The sequence below is a fragment of the Ananas comosus genome, linkage group 15, assembly GCF_001540865.1.
Source record: "Ananas comosus cultivar F153 linkage group 15, ASM154086v1, whole genome shotgun sequence".
NCBI classification, from domain to species: domain Eukaryota; kingdom Viridiplantae; phylum Streptophyta; class Magnoliopsida; order Poales; family Bromeliaceae; genus Ananas; species Ananas comosus.
The window spans coordinates 5,481,689-5,504,148 of record NC_033635.1 but is presented as its reverse complement, the minus strand read 5'-3'; the positions used below and the strand labels follow the sequence as shown (position 1 = coordinate 5,504,148).

Sequence of the window (22,460 nt, the reverse complement as noted above, 5' to 3'; positions counted from 1 at the left end):
GCGTAGTAGTCTAGGATGAGGAGCTTCCAAGGAATGTTATATGCTGCGGGGAAGTTAGTGAGAATATATTTTCGAATGGAAACTCAAATTTAATACTATGAAAAGCAATTGAATTCACTAGTAAACAATAAGAGAAACATCTTGGAGGGAAGGTGTAATTTACATTTAGCATTATTCTACTGAGTTATGCAATATCTTCTGGCCTTGATACTGCTTGTACTACATACTCCAATGATGACTAATTCTGGGTATTTCATGTCTCAACTTGCTAGAAGAGCTCTATGTTGTTAGAAAGAGGAAAGCAGACTTGGATAAGTGCCTGATTGGTACTATTAGTTTGCCAAATTGGCTATTTGCGCAAACTTTTCTAGTCCTTCATCACTATAATCTCATGATGCGTGGAAAAGTGCCTGTAGTTGGAGCGAATGTTGTTCTACCGTGCTGTTTTACTGAAACTTGGTCACAAGTCAACTAGCCATTATACTTTTGTTGGCCAGACACATGTTATTTCACATAGAAGAGATAGTGGTTATTATTTCACATAGAAGTGATAGTGGTAATTATTATGTGTGTGCTTGTCTTTAACACCTCTTTATCATATATACTTCTATGACTATGGCTAACCCAGTTTAATGTTCTTTGACAAACCAGTGGCTGGCGATGCAACCAATATAGTCTTAGATCCCATATTTATATTTGTGTTCCACTTAGGTGTCAGTGGTGCTGCAATAGCACATGTTATTTCTCAGTAAGTAGTACATTTCTATGTGAATATATACAAATATTTTCTTATACTCCTTGCCTGTAATATTAATGGAACTTCTTGTTCTGCAGATATTTAATTGCATTGATACTGCTCTCAAGATTATTGCGGCATGTTGATGTGTTGCCTCCTAGTCTCAAAGATCTCCAGTTTGGTCGGTTCCTGAAGAATGGTAAGATCCTTTGTGATTGTTCATTTTAGAGCTATAGGCATTTCCTGGAAGCCAAAATTGACTTTTAGATACCTTAAAACAAAATCTCCAAATCTCAAGCTTGAGCTTTTATTGAAACTGATTTTTAGCTTATAACACAGAAAATCTTTGCCATAAAATGATTGAATTCCTACAATATCCAAGAGACATCATGTTATAGCATGCCAATGCTACTTCCCTAAGTTTGATGAATTTCTCATAGACAAGTTCTTTCTATTAAGTTGCTCTCCTTTTCTCTTCACTATTTCTTTTTCAGGTTTCTTGTTGCTTGCAAGGGTAATTGCTGCAACATTTTGCGTGACACTAGCTGCATCTATGGCTGCGCGCCAGGGATCAATTCCTATGGCTGCATTCCAGATCTGCTTGCAGATTTGGCTGGCAACTTCTCTTCTTGCGGATGGATTGGCTGTTGCTGGACAGGTTGATTATTTGCTGATTTCTCTCTTAACCGATTATCTTTACAATCTTCTAACAAGAACAAATAGAGGTTAAATTCAAGAGTTCTTGCTACATTCTTTACAAATTGCATAAATGTTGATTCTTCACATGCTGAGTTTGACGACAAATCAAGAATCTAAATTAGAACTCAGGAGTTGTGGTAGTAAAACCACATCTAATTGAAGGGCATAATAATAGTCATTAACTCCATTGACAACCTATATCTTTGCGTATACATGGATGAATATTTGTTGTTGAGGATTTAATCATTGTAGGATTTGAGGGGAATACTGTGTTATGGTTGGCTGATTAGATGACTGGCAACCATCTACACACTTATGGCAGTCAAATCACTCTGGTAAGTCTTGGTTGGACAGGCTGATTTTTTGGTGAGAGTGAACAGTGGGTGTCCCCTTTTGGTTACTTTGGCTAGTTCAATGAGCAAGTGCCAAATTGTAAGAAGGTCCATCACCTATGGTCCTTTAGTCTACTTGAACAAACCAGGGCACATTACATCATGATGTAGATCCTTTACTTTCAAGACTTAATATTGAATTCCTCATGTTATTTAAACAACTAACATTAACTTTATACTTTGATATGATAAATTGGAAAAAAGGGTAGCCATTAAACCAGTCATGTCCGAACTAAAGTGGGGTCTTAGTAGGAATAGTTGGGGATATTATAACCTTTAACATTTTTAAATAAAGTGACCACTCTCAAGACTTGAATCACAACATATGGTTACAAGCCCAAGGCAACTTTCAGCGAACCAAACCCTTGATATCTTACTTTCTGTATTCGTTGAATATTACTCTTCCAAGTAAGTAGTGTTTTGTTTTGCTGTCCACAAGGTAAGAATTGTATAATAATGGAAAATCTCTAGTTTAATACCGCTGTCAGACAAAGGAGAAAGGGATTTAGGAGTTTATATGGCTTCTACTATGGTTATGAGGGTTGCACAGCCTTACCCTCGAATTTGAGAGCCATATTCTGTCATTCATACGCGAGAATCATGATAGGAAAACCTTTGTATAAGCTGAATAGGTTCCGCTAAGGAAAAAATTAATGTGGATAAACTCTCATCTAGTTTCATGTGCATAAGTGCACAGCTATTGTCCACTTTCAGGGTGACCTAATGTTCCAAATTAAGTGTTACTTATAAAATTGAAACTACAGGGTAGCATTACTTGGTTTAGTGGTTATAAGATTCACCTTGCAACCACATGGTTATAGTTGTCAGTCTTAAGAGCAGCCAGTTAGCATGGTTTATTGGTTTAATGGCTTTGTCTTGCAACCACATGATTACAGTTTCCTGTCTCGAGAGCAGCCACTTCACATGATAAGTGCTAAAACAGTAACTCCTTTCTAAGATTTAACTTCGGTGGGAGTAATAAATGAATTATGGAGAAGAATAAAACATGAGAAGGATTGAAGGTTTAACAATAATTGAAGGCTAATAGTGTTAGGATTTGGTTAGATTTGTAGTTGATTTTCTAGTTGGATAAGAATTAATATTTAAATGTATTGGAGATAATTTAAGATTTAAATATTAATTAGAGTATAAATCTAACTAGATTAAGATAAATATTTAAATCTATTGAAGATAAATGAAATATAGATTTAAATATTAATTGGAGTAAAAATTGTAATAATACTAGAATTGGGGTACGTTTTAGAGGATGCATTATATAAGCACTATGTGGGATGCTTTTGGAGTGGAGTACGGCTGAGAGAGAGAGTCTCTTGAGTGGTGTTATACCAAAGAGAGAAAGAGAAAGAGAAAGAGAAAGCCATGGTAGCATGCACCCAGTGTACGGGTGCATGTGAGAGAGAAAAAGAGAGACGCCTTCTTTTGTAGGTTTATAGAAGACGAGAGAAGGGTATGAGAGATTCAAAAAGAGGACTCGGGTTGTAGCCTCTATATGCAGAAGAGGAGTCTGGTGTAATCTTCTCTTATTTAGTGAATCTTATTTTATTCGCATATTTTCTATTTGGTTTTCTTTCTCTCTTATAATTGTATCAGCTTTTGCTGAGGAGATGGGTTTATGGCAAAACCTGATTCGACTCTTCTGTTGCAGAATCCCAACATCCGGTACCGGATCAACAACAGTCGGTATCGGAGTGGGTTGCAAATTCTCAAAATCCGGTATCAGGGCAAGTACTGAATTCCCAACAATTGGTATCAGAGTTTAAGGTTACCGATCTGCGGGAGAGATTGACGGAGATGGCCACGAAATTCGAAATCGAGAAGTTTGACGGCAAGAACAATTTCGGATTATGGCAGATTAAAGTACGGGCGATCCTCGTACAACAAGAGTTGGATGAAACGATGAATGGGAAGGAGGCAAAGTCGGCGGAGGTTACGGTTGCGCCACAGACGAAGATGGAGGGGAAGGCGTTGAGTACACTTCATCTATTATTAGCAGATGAGGTTCTTTACAATGTAGCCAGCAAGATGACACCGGTGAAGTTGTGGAAGAAATTAGAAGATTTGTACATGACTAAGTCCCTGACAAACAGGTTGTACCTGAAGCAGTGACTGTTTACGTTGCGGATGCAAGAAGCGGCGAGCCTACACGAGCATCTGAACGAGTTTAATAAAGTGGCAGCCTAGTTGACCAGTATCGGAGTCAACCTGGATGACGAAGATAAGGCTCTGATTTTGCTATCTTCGCTACCGGTGGCATATGAGTATCTGGTGACCACGTTGCTTTATGGCAAGAAGACCATAAGCGTGGAGGCGGTCACAGTGGCGCTTCTCTCGAACGAGATGCTGAAGATGACTCAGGAGTCCGGCACGCAGAGCTGGGATATTGTTATGGTGGTGAGAGCGAAGAAGGATGCGACAATATCGTTGATCGAAAATCGACAGAAGAAGCCGCTATCTGAGGTGGAGTGCTTCTACTATCATATTAAAGGGCACATAAAGCACAACTGTTAGAAACATCAGAATAATTTGAAGGAGTTAAAGGCAAGGTTTCAAGTGTCGTGGCACGTGAGCGTGCCGTTACGTCCCTAGCACGGTACGACACAGGCACGCTTGCATGCCGATAGATACGCATGACCTCCTACTGGCATGCTTTGGCATGAACTTATTTTAGTTTTTTTGATTCCAATAAACTCTTATAATATTATTTTGAAAGATTTAAGTAAATAATTATGAATATTTGTTATGTATATCTTATTATACTCATCAATTAACATGCATGTGAGTTTTTTGTAAGTACAACTATACTTGATATAGAATAAAAATTAAAATACAATAATAAAATTCACAAGTACAATAGTTATTTAAATTTACATCTTTACATAGAGATGACTGCTTAATTCCATATAGATCGTCGCGCTTGATCATATGACATATTGTCATCCGCAGATACAAGATTTATTTGACAATGTTGATATAAGTATTGCTGATGTTGTGAGAAAGTCATATATTCTTGATATATCTCATTATATTGTCGGAGATAATCTGCATATGTAACTGGATCTGGATATAATGGACAACAATCATCTGTAGCATATAGACTGAAACATCATAAGGATATGGATTGTATGGGATAGAAGAACCATAATGTGGATATGCATATGTATTAGTCGACGTAGATTCGCTGTATGAGCTTTCACTATGTAATGGGATGGGTTGGGATTCACTCTGAGTGCCATAAATTGATGCATCATAATCAAATATCCCTCCGTATAAGCCATGTTGATATGAGGGATGCGATGATATTGAAGTACTATCAAACTGTGTGTGCAAAGTATCATCCCTTCGTGGATGTCTAGTTGATATTGCCTCCAAACCTTCTCTCTGTTTCTAGATAAGGATAGATCAGTTATTGTAACAGACTCTACTTGAATATTGTTAGACTTGAATATTATTACAGAAATATAACTGTATCATGTTACATACTATTATAAATAATAGAAGAACTACTCATCTGTGGCATGAATCCTAAATCAATTCATATCATGGTATCAGAGCTTTAAACTCTTCTTTTTTTCTCGTAATCTAGTTAGTCTCTCCCTCTCTCTTTTTAATATGGCCTCTTCTTCCCTTTCTTCTCACAAAAGAAGCCCCTTCTTTGTTAACATCAAAGACCTTGTCTCGATTGAACTTGATTCAATGAGTTTTCTATCTTGGAAACATCTTATCATACCACGTCTTTCTATGTATCATCTTAAAGGGCATATTGATGGTTCTGAATCTGCTCCGCCACCTACTGTTACCAACTCTGACAAAAGGAAGTGCCAAATCCAGACTATACAAAATGGGTCGAAGAAGACATGCTTATTGTAAGTTGGATCAACACTAATCTTTATAAGGATTCAATTCCTCTCTTATATGATGTTACCTCTGCCAAACATGCGTGGGATCTTCTAAACAAACATTTCTTCGATCGATCCTCCGCTCGGGCCAATTATTTTCGCAACCAATCTTCGTAAGGGAACACATTATCTGCTATTGGCCAACCAATGACCCAATTTGAATTACTATCAGTTATTTTCGAAGGTTTGCCTCCTCAATTTTCAACATTTATTGAGATTGCATCTGAAAAGATCCAATACCATCTTTTCAAGAGTTGTGGACTATGCTACTCAACCATGAGTCTATTATTGAACAAGTACATAGCTCTATTGATGCTGCTTCATCTCAAGCTACTGCATTCTTTTCTTCCTCCTCTTCCAAACCTTCTTCAACACCTTCTACATTTTATCCCAACTCACCCAATCGAGGTGGTCGATCGACACGTGGTCGTGGTGGTCGCTACGGTTGTGGTCGTGGACGTTGGCAGTTCGCTATGTCAAACTCTAGTCATGGATACTACTCACAACCTTTTTCCGCCAACACCCCCTGCCTGCTCTACCAGTCCTCATTCCAACCGTGGCCTTCTAGGCGCTCCACCCGTATTTTCTTCTTCAAATCCGGCACATTCCACAATTCAATGCCAAATTTGTGATGCCCTTGGGCATATGGCTAAAGATTGTCCTCACCGTTTCAATCAAGTGTATTATCAACCTTCAAATGCCTTCCCTAGTCATATTGCGGCGCTTTCCTTAAATGAAGCTGCTGATCTTGCTTGGTATATGGATTCGGGTGCTAGTGCACATATGACAAATGATCAAGGTAACTTATCTACTTTGAAGCCTTTATTAAAACCAACTTCTATCTCTCTTGCAGATGGTTCTCTATTGCATGCTATTGCTGTTGGTAATTCTTCCATCACTCTTAATTTTAACAAGTTTCACCTTCGTGATACTCTTTTCATTCCTTCCTTAAAAACCAATCTAATATTTGTTCGAAAATTCTTACATGACAATAATTGTCTTATCGAATTTTCTTCTTCTGGCTTTGTTATTAAGGATGCACTGACCGGGAGAGTTCTACATCGCAGCTCCAATGATGGTCTCATTTATCCCTCCAATCAAATTACCAGTTCCTGTCAACCCATCGCGTCGGTCAATAAAGCTTTTTCTTCTGCATTTCTCTCTCAAGTTATTCCTCCATCCACTTGGCATTCTCGATTAGGACACCCGAGCCCCATTATTTTTCATAGATTACTTAATAAACGTTTTTTATTTAATAAGAAACATTCTAGGATTCCATATTGTACTTCTTGTCTTCAATCTAAACACTTGAATTTGCCATTCGAGCGCAGCACTTCCATCTCTTCTTGTTGTTTACAACTTATTCATCGTGATGTTTGGTCAAGTCCGGTTCAATCGGTTACTGGTTTTCGCTACTATGTGCTTTTTGTTGATGATTTCTCATGTTATGTCTGGCCATATCCTATGCGAACCAAAAATGAAGTCTTCTCATGCTTTATTCATTTCAAAAATCACGTCGAAAATTTATTATCTACAAAAATTCAAACTTTTTGATTTGATGGTTGCGGTGAATACATCAGCCAAAAATTTCGCCTTTTTCTCTATGAACATGGAATTAATCATCAATTGTCATGTCCATATTACCCCACAACAAAATGGAATAGCCGAACGCAAGCATAGACATCTTTGTGATATTGCTCGTACATCGCTAGTTCATTCATCTGCACCATTTCATCTATGGCTTGATGCTTTTCTTACTGCCGTCTTCCTTGTTAATCGGCTACCAACTCAATTGCTGCAACATGCTTCTCCATACAAACTCCTATTTGGGTGTGATCCGGACTACTCTATTTTGCGCACTTTTGGATGTTTATGCTACCATAACTTACAACCTTATATACAACATAAGCTTCAACCACGATCTACCCCGTGTGTTTTTATTGGCTATAGTCCAAATCACAAAGGTTATCGTTGTCTTGGCACAAAAACTGGGCACGTCTATATATCCAGGAGTGTTCAGTTTGTTGAAACTGTATTTCCCTTCTCTACTAATGTAAATTCAGCCTCACGTATTCCAGATTCTACCCGCAAATCGAGAAAAATACAATCACAAGAGGATGAGTCGTCATTTCCTGGTCCACATATTCTTCCTTCTCCCACACCAAGTCATGACTTTGATGGGACCAACCTTCCAAGCTCAAACTTCTCTAAAACTTCGGTTCCTAACACCCTTGATCATAGGCCCACTCAACCACTTGCATCACATCCCATTTCTATAATTTCTTCATCCTCCCATGCTAATTCTACAGATACCGAATCCCAAGATATTAGCCAACTCCACTCCCAACAACCTACCACTTGCAACACTTTCCCCACTAATGAAGAAACAAACCTTTCTTCGTCTCAAAGTCCTACACATACCCCACAACTTGAATCTCAACCTTTAAATATGACTACACAACAAACTAGTTGTCACGCCTCGAGCTCCGCCTATTTGGTCGGATTCGGGCACGTCAACAGACGCTAAACGGACATCACCTCCCACTGTCCGCCCAAGGCTCCAACAATAAGTATAATCAAGCAAATCAAACAACGAGATTGTAATTATACAAGGCTTGCTCGAGGACGGGCAACAACCATCAGTAGTGAAAGCTCTAAGCTACTACATACATCATACAACCATACACATCATATTTGATTACTTTTAAAACAAATACAAGTGAACTAAAGTTATTATATTCATTCTCTTGCATTCATGATTATACATCACATAGTCATCCAACCCCAAAATATAGGATTACATCTCTAAACATCATTTCTTTTCAACATACAAAAGTTGAAACATAAACATAAGGAATGACTATAAACTCCGGTGGCCGCTATCTACGGCGCAATACTCTTGCCCCGATCTTTCGCCGCCCCGCTCGGGCTAGGATCTGCAGGGTTAGTGGTGTGAGAACTACAACGAAGTTCCTAGTGGGTTCGGTTGCCGACCCCGCCGATTTGCCCACTAAGTCTATTCAGGCATATGTATTTCAAGAAAAGAAAGATAGCAAACCAATTAATGCTACTACTAATACAATGCCTGCAAGAAAGCTGATCAACAGATAGATAATCATATGCATGATAAATATGCATGCATGCTTTTTCACATTCACTTTGGCTTTTATCCAATTAACCCGGTTAACACTTGTTAACCCCAAAACTCACAACTCAAAATCCTTCTCAATCGGAGGACTCGAACCGCCCGAGGGACCGTCTTCGGGGACCGCTCTCCCCGTGGTGTCAATTCCGGAATGCACCGCTTGAGGGGGAGCTGCCTCCCTCAAGCCAAAACTCAATGTGAGTATGATTCAATTCTCAATTTGAGGACGTATAGCTACATTTGCTACTTTGCCACAAGCCACGATGTCACAATGCAATAACAGGTTTCTACCTTGTCATATATACCACTCTCTAGGCCACACTTGCCATAATGCCACAATTGGTTTAACTTTGTTTAGCAATTCATCTCTCGATGCCAATCTCGTCGCTAATGTCAATGTCACTTTTGTTTACTATTATCATAGTTCATATCTCACTTTCACACAAGTCTATTCAGGCATATGTATTTCAAGAAAAGAAAGATAGCAAACCAATTAATGCTGCAACTAATACAATGCCTGCAAGAAAGCTGATCAACAGATAGATAATCATATGTATGATAAATATGCATGCATTCTTTTTCACATTCGCTTTGGCTTTTATCCCATTAACCCGGTTAACACTTGTTAACCCCAAAACTCACAACTCAAAATCTTTCTCAATCGGGGGACTCGAACCGCCCGAGGGACCGTCTTCGGGGACCGCTCTCCCCGCGGTGTCAATTCCGGAATGCACCGCTTGAGGAGTAGCTACCTCCCTCAAGCCAAGACTCAATGTGAGTATGATTCAATCCTCAATTTGAGGACGTATAGCTACATTTGCTACTTTGCCACAAGCCACGATGTCACAATGCAATAACAGATTTCTACCTTGTCATATATACCACTCTCTAGGCCACACTTGCCATAATGCCACAATTGGTTTAACCTTGTTTAGCAATTCATCTCTCGATGCCAATCTCGTCGCTTATGTCAATGTCACCTTTGTTTACTATTACATAGTTCATATCTCACTTTCACACAAGTATAGGATTCCAACATACATGTCTCATATGGTTCTATATCAATTACTATGTTCATCTACGTTAGAAGCATACAATTGAGTCTCAATCAACATCCATATGTTAACTACCTTATCATGCATGTATGGCACTATTCACACGTGCTCAGTAAAAAGGCAACATAGACATAGAAGGGAATTCAGAGATTCCGGATAGCACCCCCCGCCTTATAGGAATGCCAAGAGGCTACAGTTCAAGTTTCGTGATTTTTGGGCGTCTATTCTCTCGTCTGCGGCAAAACGAAGCCAAATTAGGCTTTTTTCTTAATATCTTTACGTAGACTCGTCAGATCGGCGAACCGAGTCCACCAACAAGTTAGAAATATCCCAAATTTGGTTTCTATAAGGTCAATTTACCTTTAACCAACCTAGGGCAAAAGCCCCAATTTTGGTGCCCTAACAATGTCATTTGCCCAATACACCAATTTGATCTCTAAGCTATCGTTTGGTTCGGGGTTAAGGAAAAACTAGTTATTCCAGGGATAGGGTTAAGTTCAGGGTTAAGGTGGGGTTAAAGTATTTTTGTGTTTGGTTGGGGGTTAGAGTTAGTCCAGGATAGTGAAAAATAGTGTTTGGTTGGAGTAGGTGGGATAAGAAGGATAGTGGTTGGTAAAGTGATAAAAAGACGAAAATACCCTCCCATTAATATATTGAAATAAAGTTTTTTTTTTGGTTTTTAAAATTCTATGCTTGCAAATAATTGTGAGGATTAAAATTAAATACATTTTTGCGTAATTTTGTACCAAAAAATATTTTCCACTACTTTTTTGTAACTTTGAAAATTCCTAAAATTTTCAAACAACTATATTAAAATTGTCTTAATTTTAAATTTCACTCACATTTGTATTTCCCGAACTATTTTAATGTTTTACTTATAATTGCATTTTAACCTTCCAAAAATACTAATTTCCAACATTTCAAATTTAGCCCCTAGTATAGTTGAGTAGCGTTAGGCGTTTTCAAATCCGATTTATGCCGATAACATTTTTACTTCCAATAAGCACCTGTAACCATCACAACGCGTACGCTCAACTTTTGCACTTCACTTATGACGGTCATACGAGACGTTGCGAAATTTGATAAAAATTAGCATTGCTATTCGGATATCATTAATAATACACAAATATTTTTGTACATCAAGTCAATCTGCACATCAACGAACATTTACAAAGATAACAACACATTGAATCAAAAACAAATTCATATACAACCAAAACAGTTTGAAAGAGTACAAATATATAACAGAGTTAAAAAATAATTACATCTACCAACATGATCTACCTACCAATATTCAACGCAGAAAATATCATCACAATTTCTAACATTAATACATGTTCCATAAAAGGCATAAATAAGCAAGTATTACAAAGCATATGCATCTCATACATTATNATCATCTTACAAATGTCAAATAACAATATAACCACTGCACTTAATTCTACCAAATAACAATACAATTATCTAATTTAGATAAAATTATATTCTAGTGTTCCACAATTGGTTTGTAATATTAGCACGGAGATCTTCACCAATTTGGGAGTCATCAATTACTCCCACTAAATTGCCTTCGTCACATTCATTTTCAGCGTCCTGTTCATCTGGGTCCTCAGAAAAAATGTTATCATTTGCTTGGTGACGACGAATAAAGTTATGTATTATACAACATGCCATAGCAATCAAGCATTGAATTTTATACGGAAACGGTGTTGCTACATTTAGAATTTTGAAACGCTTCTTCAAAATGCCAAATATTCTCTCAACCATATTTCTTAATTGAGCATGCCGGTGGTTATACAAATCTCGTGGATTTCGATGAATGCGGGCCCGTGTGCTAGCGTCAAATTGACTAATATGGTAACGCTCTCCTCTATACGGTGCAAGAAAATTTTCTGTATTTGCATATCCCGAGTCTACTAAATATACTTGCCTGCAAATAATATAATTACCAAATGTCATAAGTATACAGGAATTATCTAGAATAGTGTTCATATATATTTTAATTAAACAGAAAAATTATTAGCAACACTACCTTTGGGAACAACGAAACCACCTAATTCGCACGCCCATCGAAGTACTCTCATATCGGCAGCAGAGCCTTCCCACTCTGTGCATACAAATAAAAAATTTAGATCAAATGACACTGCAGCCATCATATTTTGTGAGGTAAACTCTTTTCGACATCTAAATGGTGCTTGTTTGCTCCTTCTGACCATTACTGGAATATGTGTTCCGTCGATCGCACTAATAGCATTCTGCAGTTTACAAAAGAAAAGATGAAAAACATTAGTAATAAAATTTATTTATACACCAATGTATTATATATATAAGCGTGTATGGTTACCTTGAAAGGATAGAAATTTGGATTATCCCGAATCCTTGGATGCACGGTAGCATTACTTGACGGCAACATTATGTAGTCATCTTTTAGCCTCACAATGCCGCGTACAACATTGTTAAAATGCCTGATGGTTTCTCCGGAATGTTGGAATGTTTCCGCCAAAATTCGGTTTGCCACGCCATGCCCTACGCCATATAGAAATATGCCTAACTGCTCATCAACACTCATATTTCTTGTGCTACTTATCAACCCCCTCTCGACTAAAGCATCGAGGAGTGCAATAAATGTAGTTGCACTCATATGAAAGCTCTGGTAGCAGCGTTCATGATGACCAGACAAAATATCACACAACATTTGATGTCCGGTAAACGGCCGAGTTCGACACCTTTGTCTGGGTACTCTATTTGCAACTGGTTCAGATTCTAACTCAAGTAGCATCATAGCCTCGAAGGATTCATCATCGTCATCTAATATTGTCATAACGGTGGCTATGGTCGCTAAAGAAAAAATTGTTTTATATAGTGCGTTCGCCATTAATGTCTTTCAAAATCCAACTGTTGTAAATACTGAATAAATCAGCACGCAATAAATTATAACAAAATTAAATAAATACACACGAACATATAGCTATAGCAAGAGGTAATATAAATGGCGCAAACACATAATAATGTTCCAACAGCAGAAAAATATGCAAAGCTAATAAGAGTAGAGGAAACATAAATCAAAGCATCATACAATCATCATTCACCACCACAAGCTAGAAACTATGCAAAGCTAAGACTACAGATAACATAAACCAAAGTAACATACAACATAATGCACTACCACACGCAACATAGGTTGATGAACGATAAAGAACAACTACCAATATGCCATTTGTCTAAAGCCCGGGAAATAACTGCCTATAGATAACATTTTGCTGCGCAAGTTGTCGCTCAACCCACTTTTTTGCATGCTTCTCATTCAATGACATGAAAGCATTGCGATTCTTATCTTCCTTAAACGCATCGACGACAGCCAAGATGTGATCATCACTTAACCCCGTCATCCCATACACTCGTTGCATGCATTGGTTCTGCGATAGCATATCAGCGCGACTGCTCAGCTCTACCTGACATAGTTGGCGCACCAAAACAAACTTTTCCTTTCCCTGCTCCACCATGTCGGCCATCGCAGAAGCCCGAGCATCTACTTTCTTTTTTCGTCCCCTAGATGTAGATGCCGTTTGTGGTTGCTTATTGCTGCGCTCTAGAGATCGAGCTCTTTTACTACCACTCTACCAGAGCTATGACCAGAACCACTTGCACCAGTTGTGCGCATTACGGGAGGGCTTGGGGAGCGTAAGATATTTGCTCCATCATCGTTAGCATTTCGGGCGCACCGAGAGGTCCTTCCTTCGAATGGATACGGTGAGATATCACATTGCTGACATTCTAATGCCAGCAGGAGTATCATCCTTACTAGGGGATGACCCGGAGGAGCTTTCAATTGTAGGGGGAGTGTCCACAGCAGTTGTAAATCCATATCTTCCTGACGCAGTTGTATTTTGGGTGAGAAACTCAATGTCATCATAGGCGGGAAAGGGCTTATCCCTACACTTGGCGTACACCGGATTCTCCTGAACAAATGAGACAAACAATTTAATACTATCATCTAATCTACATGCCTTAATAACAAATTTGGTGGCATTATAAAAGAAATTGTATTTACTGCTATTACAGAATCCCAAATTCTTGTGTCACCAGGTGTGGGAATGTGTAAGTCAGAATTCCATCCCCACCCGCTCTTATTGGCAAGAGAATGGTACAAATTGAAAGTTTTTTTTAAAACTTTAAATCGATTATTCAATTGTTGCTTTGTTAGGTTCAAATTGTTTCGACTGTTGAAATCATTTACTGTCATGCCCCGGGCCCTGCCTATTTGGCCGAGTTCGGGCGCGTCGACAGACCGCCGAACGGACAGAGTTTTCCTTGTACGTCCTAGGCGTCGCAATCAATACAATGAACATTACAAGGGTTCCAACATGCTCATTATACACATATGTATTAATATGCATTTACTTACTAGCATGTACTATCAATGCATTATCATGCAAATATCACTAGCATGGTTTCTTATCATATTAACATGCACATTACATTTAGCATTTCTAGACTATGTCATTATGTCAATAAGCATTTCTATATTACATCATTTCATATGCATCTACTTAGCAGTTTGCATCACATTGTCCACATGCATTAGCTATGTCATTTTATTAACATGCATCAATATGAATTCGTATGTTTCTTAGACATAAAGGGCGACCTAGTCGCTTCGGTAAACACAACCCACCTTAACTTACTCTCCGATTGCTTGTAGTCACTTGCAATCGGCCGCCCGCGACACCCGCGACCCGGTTTGGCTCGAACTCTCGCGCGACCACCCAAACGATCTCCGATTTGCGATCCGGAAATTAAAGGTCTTCGGTTATGTGCCACGGTGCTTCGAATCCGTTTTCACGATTTTACGACGTCGCCTCGGCCCTCCAGGCGGAAACGAAGCCTAAACGTCCGTTTCTTTAATAACTTTGTAACGGCTCGTCGGATTGCCGAACCGTCTTCGCCAACGCGTTTCGTTACCTAGCAATTAGGTTTACGGAGGGTTAATTGAGATCAAACCCAAATATTTCCAAAAATTGCATTTTGAACCCTAGGTTACAACTATGCAAGAAATCACCAAATCCCTTCACGAATTAAGCATCAATCATCTAGATAGCATGCTAGGATTCCTCTAAATCAATTTCTAGAGATCAAAACCACATATCTAGAGACCTACCATGAGAGGGCTCAAGAAGCTCACCTCAAAATTAGCTCCAAACCATGGAGAAGATAAAGAAGATGAAGACAATTCACCTACAAGCTTCAATCTCCACCAATTTTTTTAATTTTGGGAGAGATTTAGAGAGAGAAATGAAAGTTTTCTCTCTCCTTTCCATGCGTGTGTGTATGCGTATGTGTGTGTGCGGTTTGGGGCTACTGCGGCTGAGGAAGGAGATGTAAGAAACGGGACAGATAAATTAGCAGAAAATGTACAGTGTCAGAAAATTATGAAAATTGGCGGAGATGTCAGAAATATTTTTATGAGGCTAGATTTAAAGTTTCATGCCATTCTGACACCCGGAAGGTGAAAAATAGAATCCGAAAGCTATCTGATAAAGATTACAGTTCGGTACAGTTTTCGGTGACCAAACGGGGTCGAAACTGAAATATTAAAATTTCTTTGGACTTATTAAGTAAAACCGAGCCTACCTGTCAAATTTGAGCCCAAACGGACATTCAAAAGGGCTCCGGCGAAAAATGTCAGTTTCTAAACTGTCCGAAGTGAATAGTGCATAGTTGAGGGACTAAGTTGTAAAAAGGGATTTAATCCCTTTTCTTCTTCTCCTTCCTCAGCCGCAGCAGCCCCAAACCGCACACACACATACGCATACACACACGCATGGAAGGGAGAGAGAAAACTTCCATTTCTCCCTCTAAATCTATCCCAAAATTAAAGAAATTGGTGGAGATTGAAGCTTGGAGGTGAATCGTCTTCATCTTCTTTATCTTCTCCATTGTTTGGAGCTAATTTTGAGGTGAGCTTCTTGAGCCCTCTCATGGTAGGTCTCTAGATATGTGGTTTTGATCTCTAGAAATGGATTTAGAGGAATCCTAGCATGCTATCTAGATGATTGATGCTTAATTCGTGAAGGGATTTGGTGATTTCTTGCATAGTTGTAACCTAGGGTTCAAAATGCAATTTTTGGAAATAGTTGGGTTTGATCGAAAATTCTAAATCTTCTATTTTCGCTCCGATTTCAGCACAGGTCATTCCCAACTTATATTTCACTTCTCTAAATCCAATAAAAATAGTATCTCATACTATTTTTATTTATTTTTACTTTTATATTTAAAATCCAGTATGTTACATTCCACCGCAACCTCACCGGAACCATTTAAATGTACACCGTAACTTCATAGTTTTAGAAGTCCGGTACCTTACATTTACCATCCTCTTCCAAGCAGTTGGAGTGAACGACCCATTTACGCAATTACAAAATGTATGCTCATCTCTCATCAGCCCCAACAATTTTGCATCCAACATGTTGCTCCAATTTTGGCTCGAACTCTCGCGCGACTAGCCAAACGATCTCCGATTTGCGATCCGGAAATTAAAGGTCTTCGGTTATGTGCCACGGTGCTTCAAATCCGTTTTCACGATTTTACGACGTCGCCTCGGCCCTCCAGGCGTAAACGAAGCCTAAACGTCCGTTTCTTTAATAACTTTGTAACGGCTCGTCGGATTGCCGAACCGTCTTCGCCAACGCGTTTCGTTACCTAGCAATTAGGTTTACGGAGGGTTAATTGAGATCAAACCCAACTATTTCCAAAAATTGCATTTTGAACCCTAGATTACAACTATGCATGAAATCACCAAATCCCTTCACGAATTAAGGATCAATCATCTAGATAGCATGCTAGGATTCCTCTAAATCCATTTCTAGAGATCAAAACCACATATCTAGAGACCTACCATGAGAGGGCTCAAGAAGCTCACCTCAAAATTAGCTCCAAACAATGGAGAAGATAAAGAAGATGAAGACGATTCACCTACAAGCTTCAATCTCCACCAATTTCTTTAATTTTGGGAGAGATTTAGAGAGAGAAATGGAAGTTTTCTCTCTCCCTTCCATGCGTGTGTGTATGCGTATGTGTGTGTGCGGTTTGGGGCTGCTGCGGCTGAGGAAGGAGAAGAAGAAATGGGATTAAATCCATTTTACAACTTAGTCCCTCAACTATGCACTATTCACTTCGGACAGTTTAGAAATTGATATTTTTCGCCGGAGCCCTTCTGAATGTCCGTTTGAGCTCAAATTTGACAGGCAGGCTCAGTTTTACTTAATAAGTCCAAAGAAATTTTAATATTTCAGTTTCGACCCCGTTTGGTCACCGAAAACTGTACCGAACAGTAATCTTTATCAGATAGCTTTCGGATTCTATTTTTCACCTTCCGGGTGTCAGAATGGCATGAAACTTTAAATCGAGCCTCATAAAAATGTTTCTGACATCTCCGCCAATTTTCATAATTTTCTGAGACTGTGCATTTTCTGCTAATTTATCTGCCCCGTTTCTTAGAGAAAATTCTAAATCTACTATTTTCGCTCCGATTTCAGCACAGGTCATTCCCAACTTATATTTCACTTCTCTAAATCCAATAAAAATAGTATCTCATACTATTTTTATTTATTTTCACTTTTATATTTAAAATCCGGTATGTTACATTCCACCGCAACCTCACCGGAACCATTTAAATATACACCGTAACTTCATAGTTTTAGAAGTCCGCTACCTTACATCCTCCCCTCCTTAATAAGAGTTTCGTCCCCGAAACTCACTCCAACCCAATTCACACTCTAATTCTCTTTATTGAGTGACAAAGGGTACAGTGCACTTTTGCATCTCGGAGTGGCCTTTCGCTCATTGGAACTATCCAAAGGCCCACTACGGAGGACGTGATACTAGATTCACTCACATTTGCCGTGTGTAAGTCCAAAAGTGCATTACGGGTCTCGTCATTCTTGGTGGTAGCGCAAGTCGAAACTCAACGACTCTACGCGCTACAACATCACTCACCACTTGGTATGCAAGAACTCTTCTCTGCATTTACTTTCCTGTCAGGGAACACACTCCGATTCGATCACCGGCATTGCTTAGAAGCAATATCATTGGTGCATCGACCAATCGCGAGTGCTCCAACTACATATGGATCTTTGCTCTATTGAGAGATGGCCCACTCCGGCGCATCTCGAATCTCAATCCACAGAGCATTATCCTCAAGCTCTCCAACTCTTCCAATATGACCCAGCTTGCCTGGGCAATTTTTTTGCGTAGAGGGACCGGTCCTTCCGATGAGGGATCGGTTCCTGAGAGCCTTCAGCCTGAACACACCTACGGGAACCGGTCTGCCCCTAGAGGACCGGTCCCCCGGAGACCGGTCTGTCTACCAGAGACAGGTCCCCGAGAGCTTGCTCTCGCAGGACTTAGCCAATCTCCTCTTCTCGCTGGTTACGCTTACGGGGACCGGTTCCTCTGGCCCGGGGACCGGTTGCATCACGCAACCCCGCAATCACCAACTACGGGGACCGGTCTTTCCCTGCCAGGGACCGGTCCCCGAGAGCAAATCTGCCGAGTGCAGATTTTTGCACCATTTGCTCTCGCGGACTCCATTGCAATGCACTTTTGGTGCATTTGACCTCTTCGGCTTTTGCGAAGCACTCCCACTCGACAATTAGTTGATCTCGAGCGAAGTTCAACTCTCGTATTTCGAGAATTCATCTCCTTGCACCAACTCCTCCATGGAGTTATCGGCTAAACCGATTACGTCGGCTTCCATAGGCGGATCAACGGTCACCAACACCACGTAGGCCCGTCGCAACTACGCATAGCGTCTCTCGCTCGCATTGTAGACCCAATCCTAACTTCCGGGCGAAATTCTCACTTGGGAATTCGTACACACTCCAAAGAGGAACAACCAAGACCCCAAACCACGTCAAGTCCTCGGGTTGGGTCACAACACACTAAACTCGATCTCACGATCCAACACGTGGCATTCCACGCACCCGGGTCTAAGCTCGGACTACCGTCCTGACCAACTCTCTGCCCTACCTATAGGTACCGGGCCGCTGTCTCTCACAGCTGACTGCGCCTGCTCAATGGGCCCAGGCTTCACAGTCCACAAATGGTCCAGGCACGGGTCGTCCCCAAGCAATATCCACCAACGTCGTCCTACACGACATGCTCTACCGAGCTAGACACTCTATCGGCTCCTAAGTATCTAGTGCGAGCCGCTAGCCCCACAAGTGACCCATGGCCAGCTTCACACTTAGCAATGCTGCGGTGCTACTGCCATCTCACTCTTGGCTGAATCAAATCCATGCTCTACGAGTACCTATACTCGAGCGCTCTACGCCTCTATAGCGTTTCAACTAAGCCAAGCAGTAGGCCACCTGCCTATGCACACCGACTACACGAGCACTACTCGCCCACCTCAACTCAGGGTGCTATTAGGCCCACATGCTCGTGCTCGATAACTATCCGACTATTTTCTCAACAGTGATCCAACTCTCACTGTTCGATCTACCGAACCATATTCGAAATGCTCGAACTACTAGGGTATCCTTAACGTCACGGCGCAGCTCTCGCAATCTGGTTCTCATTGCCTTGAGAGCCGCTTCACCGTTTCACGTTCACCGCGAGTCTCATTTCTTGTCCAGGAACCATCACTAACAATTTGTTAGTGCTACATGACTCTCTATCTGCTCCAGCAGGCGCTACACTCTCACGATGCAAGTATGCTCGGGTGTCTACCTACCCGACCACTCGGTCCCTACTATGCAATATGTAGATAGTAGCTGCTGACCATATGATAAATGCATGCTATGCAACAGTCCAATATTAGGTAGAAGCATATGCTTGCTTAATTAAATCGTACCTGCCATGACAGTGTCAGCAGTAGTAGGTTTCTCCACCTGGGTCGCGTATCCACGGTCACCCGCCGCCCGCCGCGAGCCCCTCGGTGGCATCATCCTCAACGGTCGTTCATCCGACCATGCCGCAGGTGGCACACCTGCAGGCTGTCCCGGAGAGGAAAAGGTCGTCGCCAGTGTCAGGATCTGGTCATGCCCTTGCGGACACTCGTCCCGCATATGGCACGGCTGCCCACAACGAAGGCATCTACCATTGCGCAGCACGCACCGCCGAGCCCAGTGGGAGCCACCGCAAATCACGCATCCAGGGGAGGACCGGGTAGAGGACAACTTCGAGTGGCGCCTAGAACTTGATTGCCCACCCGAACCGCTCGACAATGGCCTCACCCCTCCCCGCACGTTCAGAAGACTCGTGCTTCTCACGCACAAAAGTCTCGCCGTGCTCTGCCAACAATGCTCGATCCAACACCTCCGCGAAGGTTGTTGATGCAGGACGGGTCAAACCTATCCTACATGTAAAACTTCTTAGATGTGGTAGACAAAAATTTTGCTAAGATAAAATTAAACGAGCAAAAATATATATATATGATATTATGAGAGTATATTTAAAGAATAACGTTCGAAAAGAAAATAATAAGTAGAGAAAGTTGATTCAATAGGAGATATGTACCATACGACATCCCAGTCGAAATGCATGATAAATCTATTACGATTAATCCAGATCATCCACCACAATCATTTGCAACATCCTCCTAATCTATGCTTGTAAATACCTGCGTTAATCCGAAATTCGCTCCAACAATAATAATCAAGTATCTTGCAAGTTAATAGAGACAAAACAATTTTCGAAAAGTTTAGGACGATAAAAAAACGAGATCTACTATAAATTTTTTTTTTTTTTTGAAGAAAAAATATAAAACAAAACGTTCTATTACGACAAGTTTTATTACCATAGATATTTGGCGTAAATTTGAGGTGTAAGGGGAATACTTAGCTTGTGTGTGAACCGGTTTCATCCAATATAGTTCTGCTGATGCTTCACATAGGCCACCATGGCGCTGAATAGTTGTGCACGAAGCCAAGCCGCCTCGGAGCTGGCGCTCAAGGATCCACGTTTCAAGCTTCGTCTTCACCTCTTTACTCCTCAGCCTGCTTGCAGCAAGTCTCTCTCTCGACTCTCACCTCTCTATTATTCTCAAAATCTTAACCATCTCACCACAATAAGTAGTCAAAATTTGCAGAAAATTAAAGGAACTCAGATCCCAAATATTAAAACTCTAGGACCTCGCAGAAACCGGAAACCTCCGGAAAAAACTCTGCACCAAAATCTTTCGCAAGAAAGGTTCAAAATTTTATTATTCAATAATCATCATCCCCTCATAAAACTGTAGGTTATTTATATCCTAATCTAGCATCCGAGAAATAACCAAAAAAATCTCAACCTAGAGAGTATCTAAAAGAAAAAAACCGAAAAAATATTAACTAGAGATTTATCTAAAAAGGAAATATAACAAATATTCGCTAAGCAAGAAAATCTAAAAATAAGCAGAGTAAAATCAGAAATATCTTCAGATCATATAGCGGGTTCGGGGCGCCAACTTGCGTGCCTTCGCGATAGACCTGAAATCCCGGTGATGAGAAACGGGTCGCGTTCGGTCTGCATCATCTCTCCCCGCTTGGAAAAATGCGCGAACTAACTGACGATTATGCTGATGTAGTCCTCATACGAGATCTGGAGCAATGTCTATAAGCTCGTGTTCCGGTAGATTGTCAACTTCTTCATCTGGTCGGATGCCACTTTCACCATAAAGCTTAACGCGAATCACCTGATTCGTTGTAATAACAACTCGATCGTACGAGAACAATGTTCGACTTTCTTCTTTTCTTTCTCGTTAGGGGTAGGGATGGAAGTGGAGGAATTAGGTTGACGTGGAGTATATTTTGTGGAGATGGGATTCTCAATGGAAAGAGGCTCATGGTAGTCGGTCAGATCCTCGATATTGACCGTTGAGTTAAAACCGATGATTAGCCGGCAAATCCAAAGACATAAGATTTGGATTTAGTTGTTTCAAGATTTTGAATGGACTGCCAAATTTCTCAGGATGTAGCTTTTTTCAGCTGTATCGCTATGCGAATCGTTCTGGTCGAGAGCCTTACCATATACCATATCTCCTTCGTTAAAAGTTTCCCTTCAGCGCCGACGTTCATTTTGGCTTTATTTTGCATAATCTCAGTTTTTAAACAACTTGCTCTCTTATTTTATCATGGCATTCTTTATCATCTTGAACAAAAGGCTTCAGTAATGTTGGCTTGACCTATAGTCTAACAGGTAACGGAATTAAGTTCAAACTGGTGTCCTAGGATTGTAACCCAGTGACAATCTCTAAACGGGAACTCATCTAGTGGTCGATAAAATGAGTTATTGTAGGCAAATTTCGGCATAGGTAAAACGCTATCCCATTCCTAGTGTGATGCACCCACTAAGACAACGTAATAAATCTCATAGGCTTCGATTAACAACCTCAGTTTGGCCACTTGTTTGTGGGCTGATATGTGAAGAAATGTAATTATGTTCATTAATTTCACTTGTCTTCCAAAGTAACTCACAACCGCACATCTCTATCACATCACATAGTCCTTTGGTAGTCCCTCAAATTTTATGATCGTG

The 22,460-nt window shown here is 40.4% G+C and overlaps 1 protein-coding gene across 1 annotated transcript in view; it reads left to right on the top strand.

The window, feature by feature from the left end:
- The window catches only part of LOC109721283 (protein DETOXIFICATION 42-like), a 47,868-nt gene that overhangs the window by 5,462 nt on the left and 19,946 nt on the right, over window positions 1-22,460 (top strand). Inside the window, exons 7-9 of the mRNA XM_020248796.1 lie at window positions 652-748; window positions 835-935; window positions 1,231-1,394. Of these exons, the coding sequence (XP_020104385.1) occupies window positions 652-748; window positions 835-935; window positions 1,231-1,394 (362 nt within the window). The remainder of the gene's footprint in view (window positions 1-651; window positions 749-834; window positions 936-1,230; window positions 1,395-22,460) is intronic.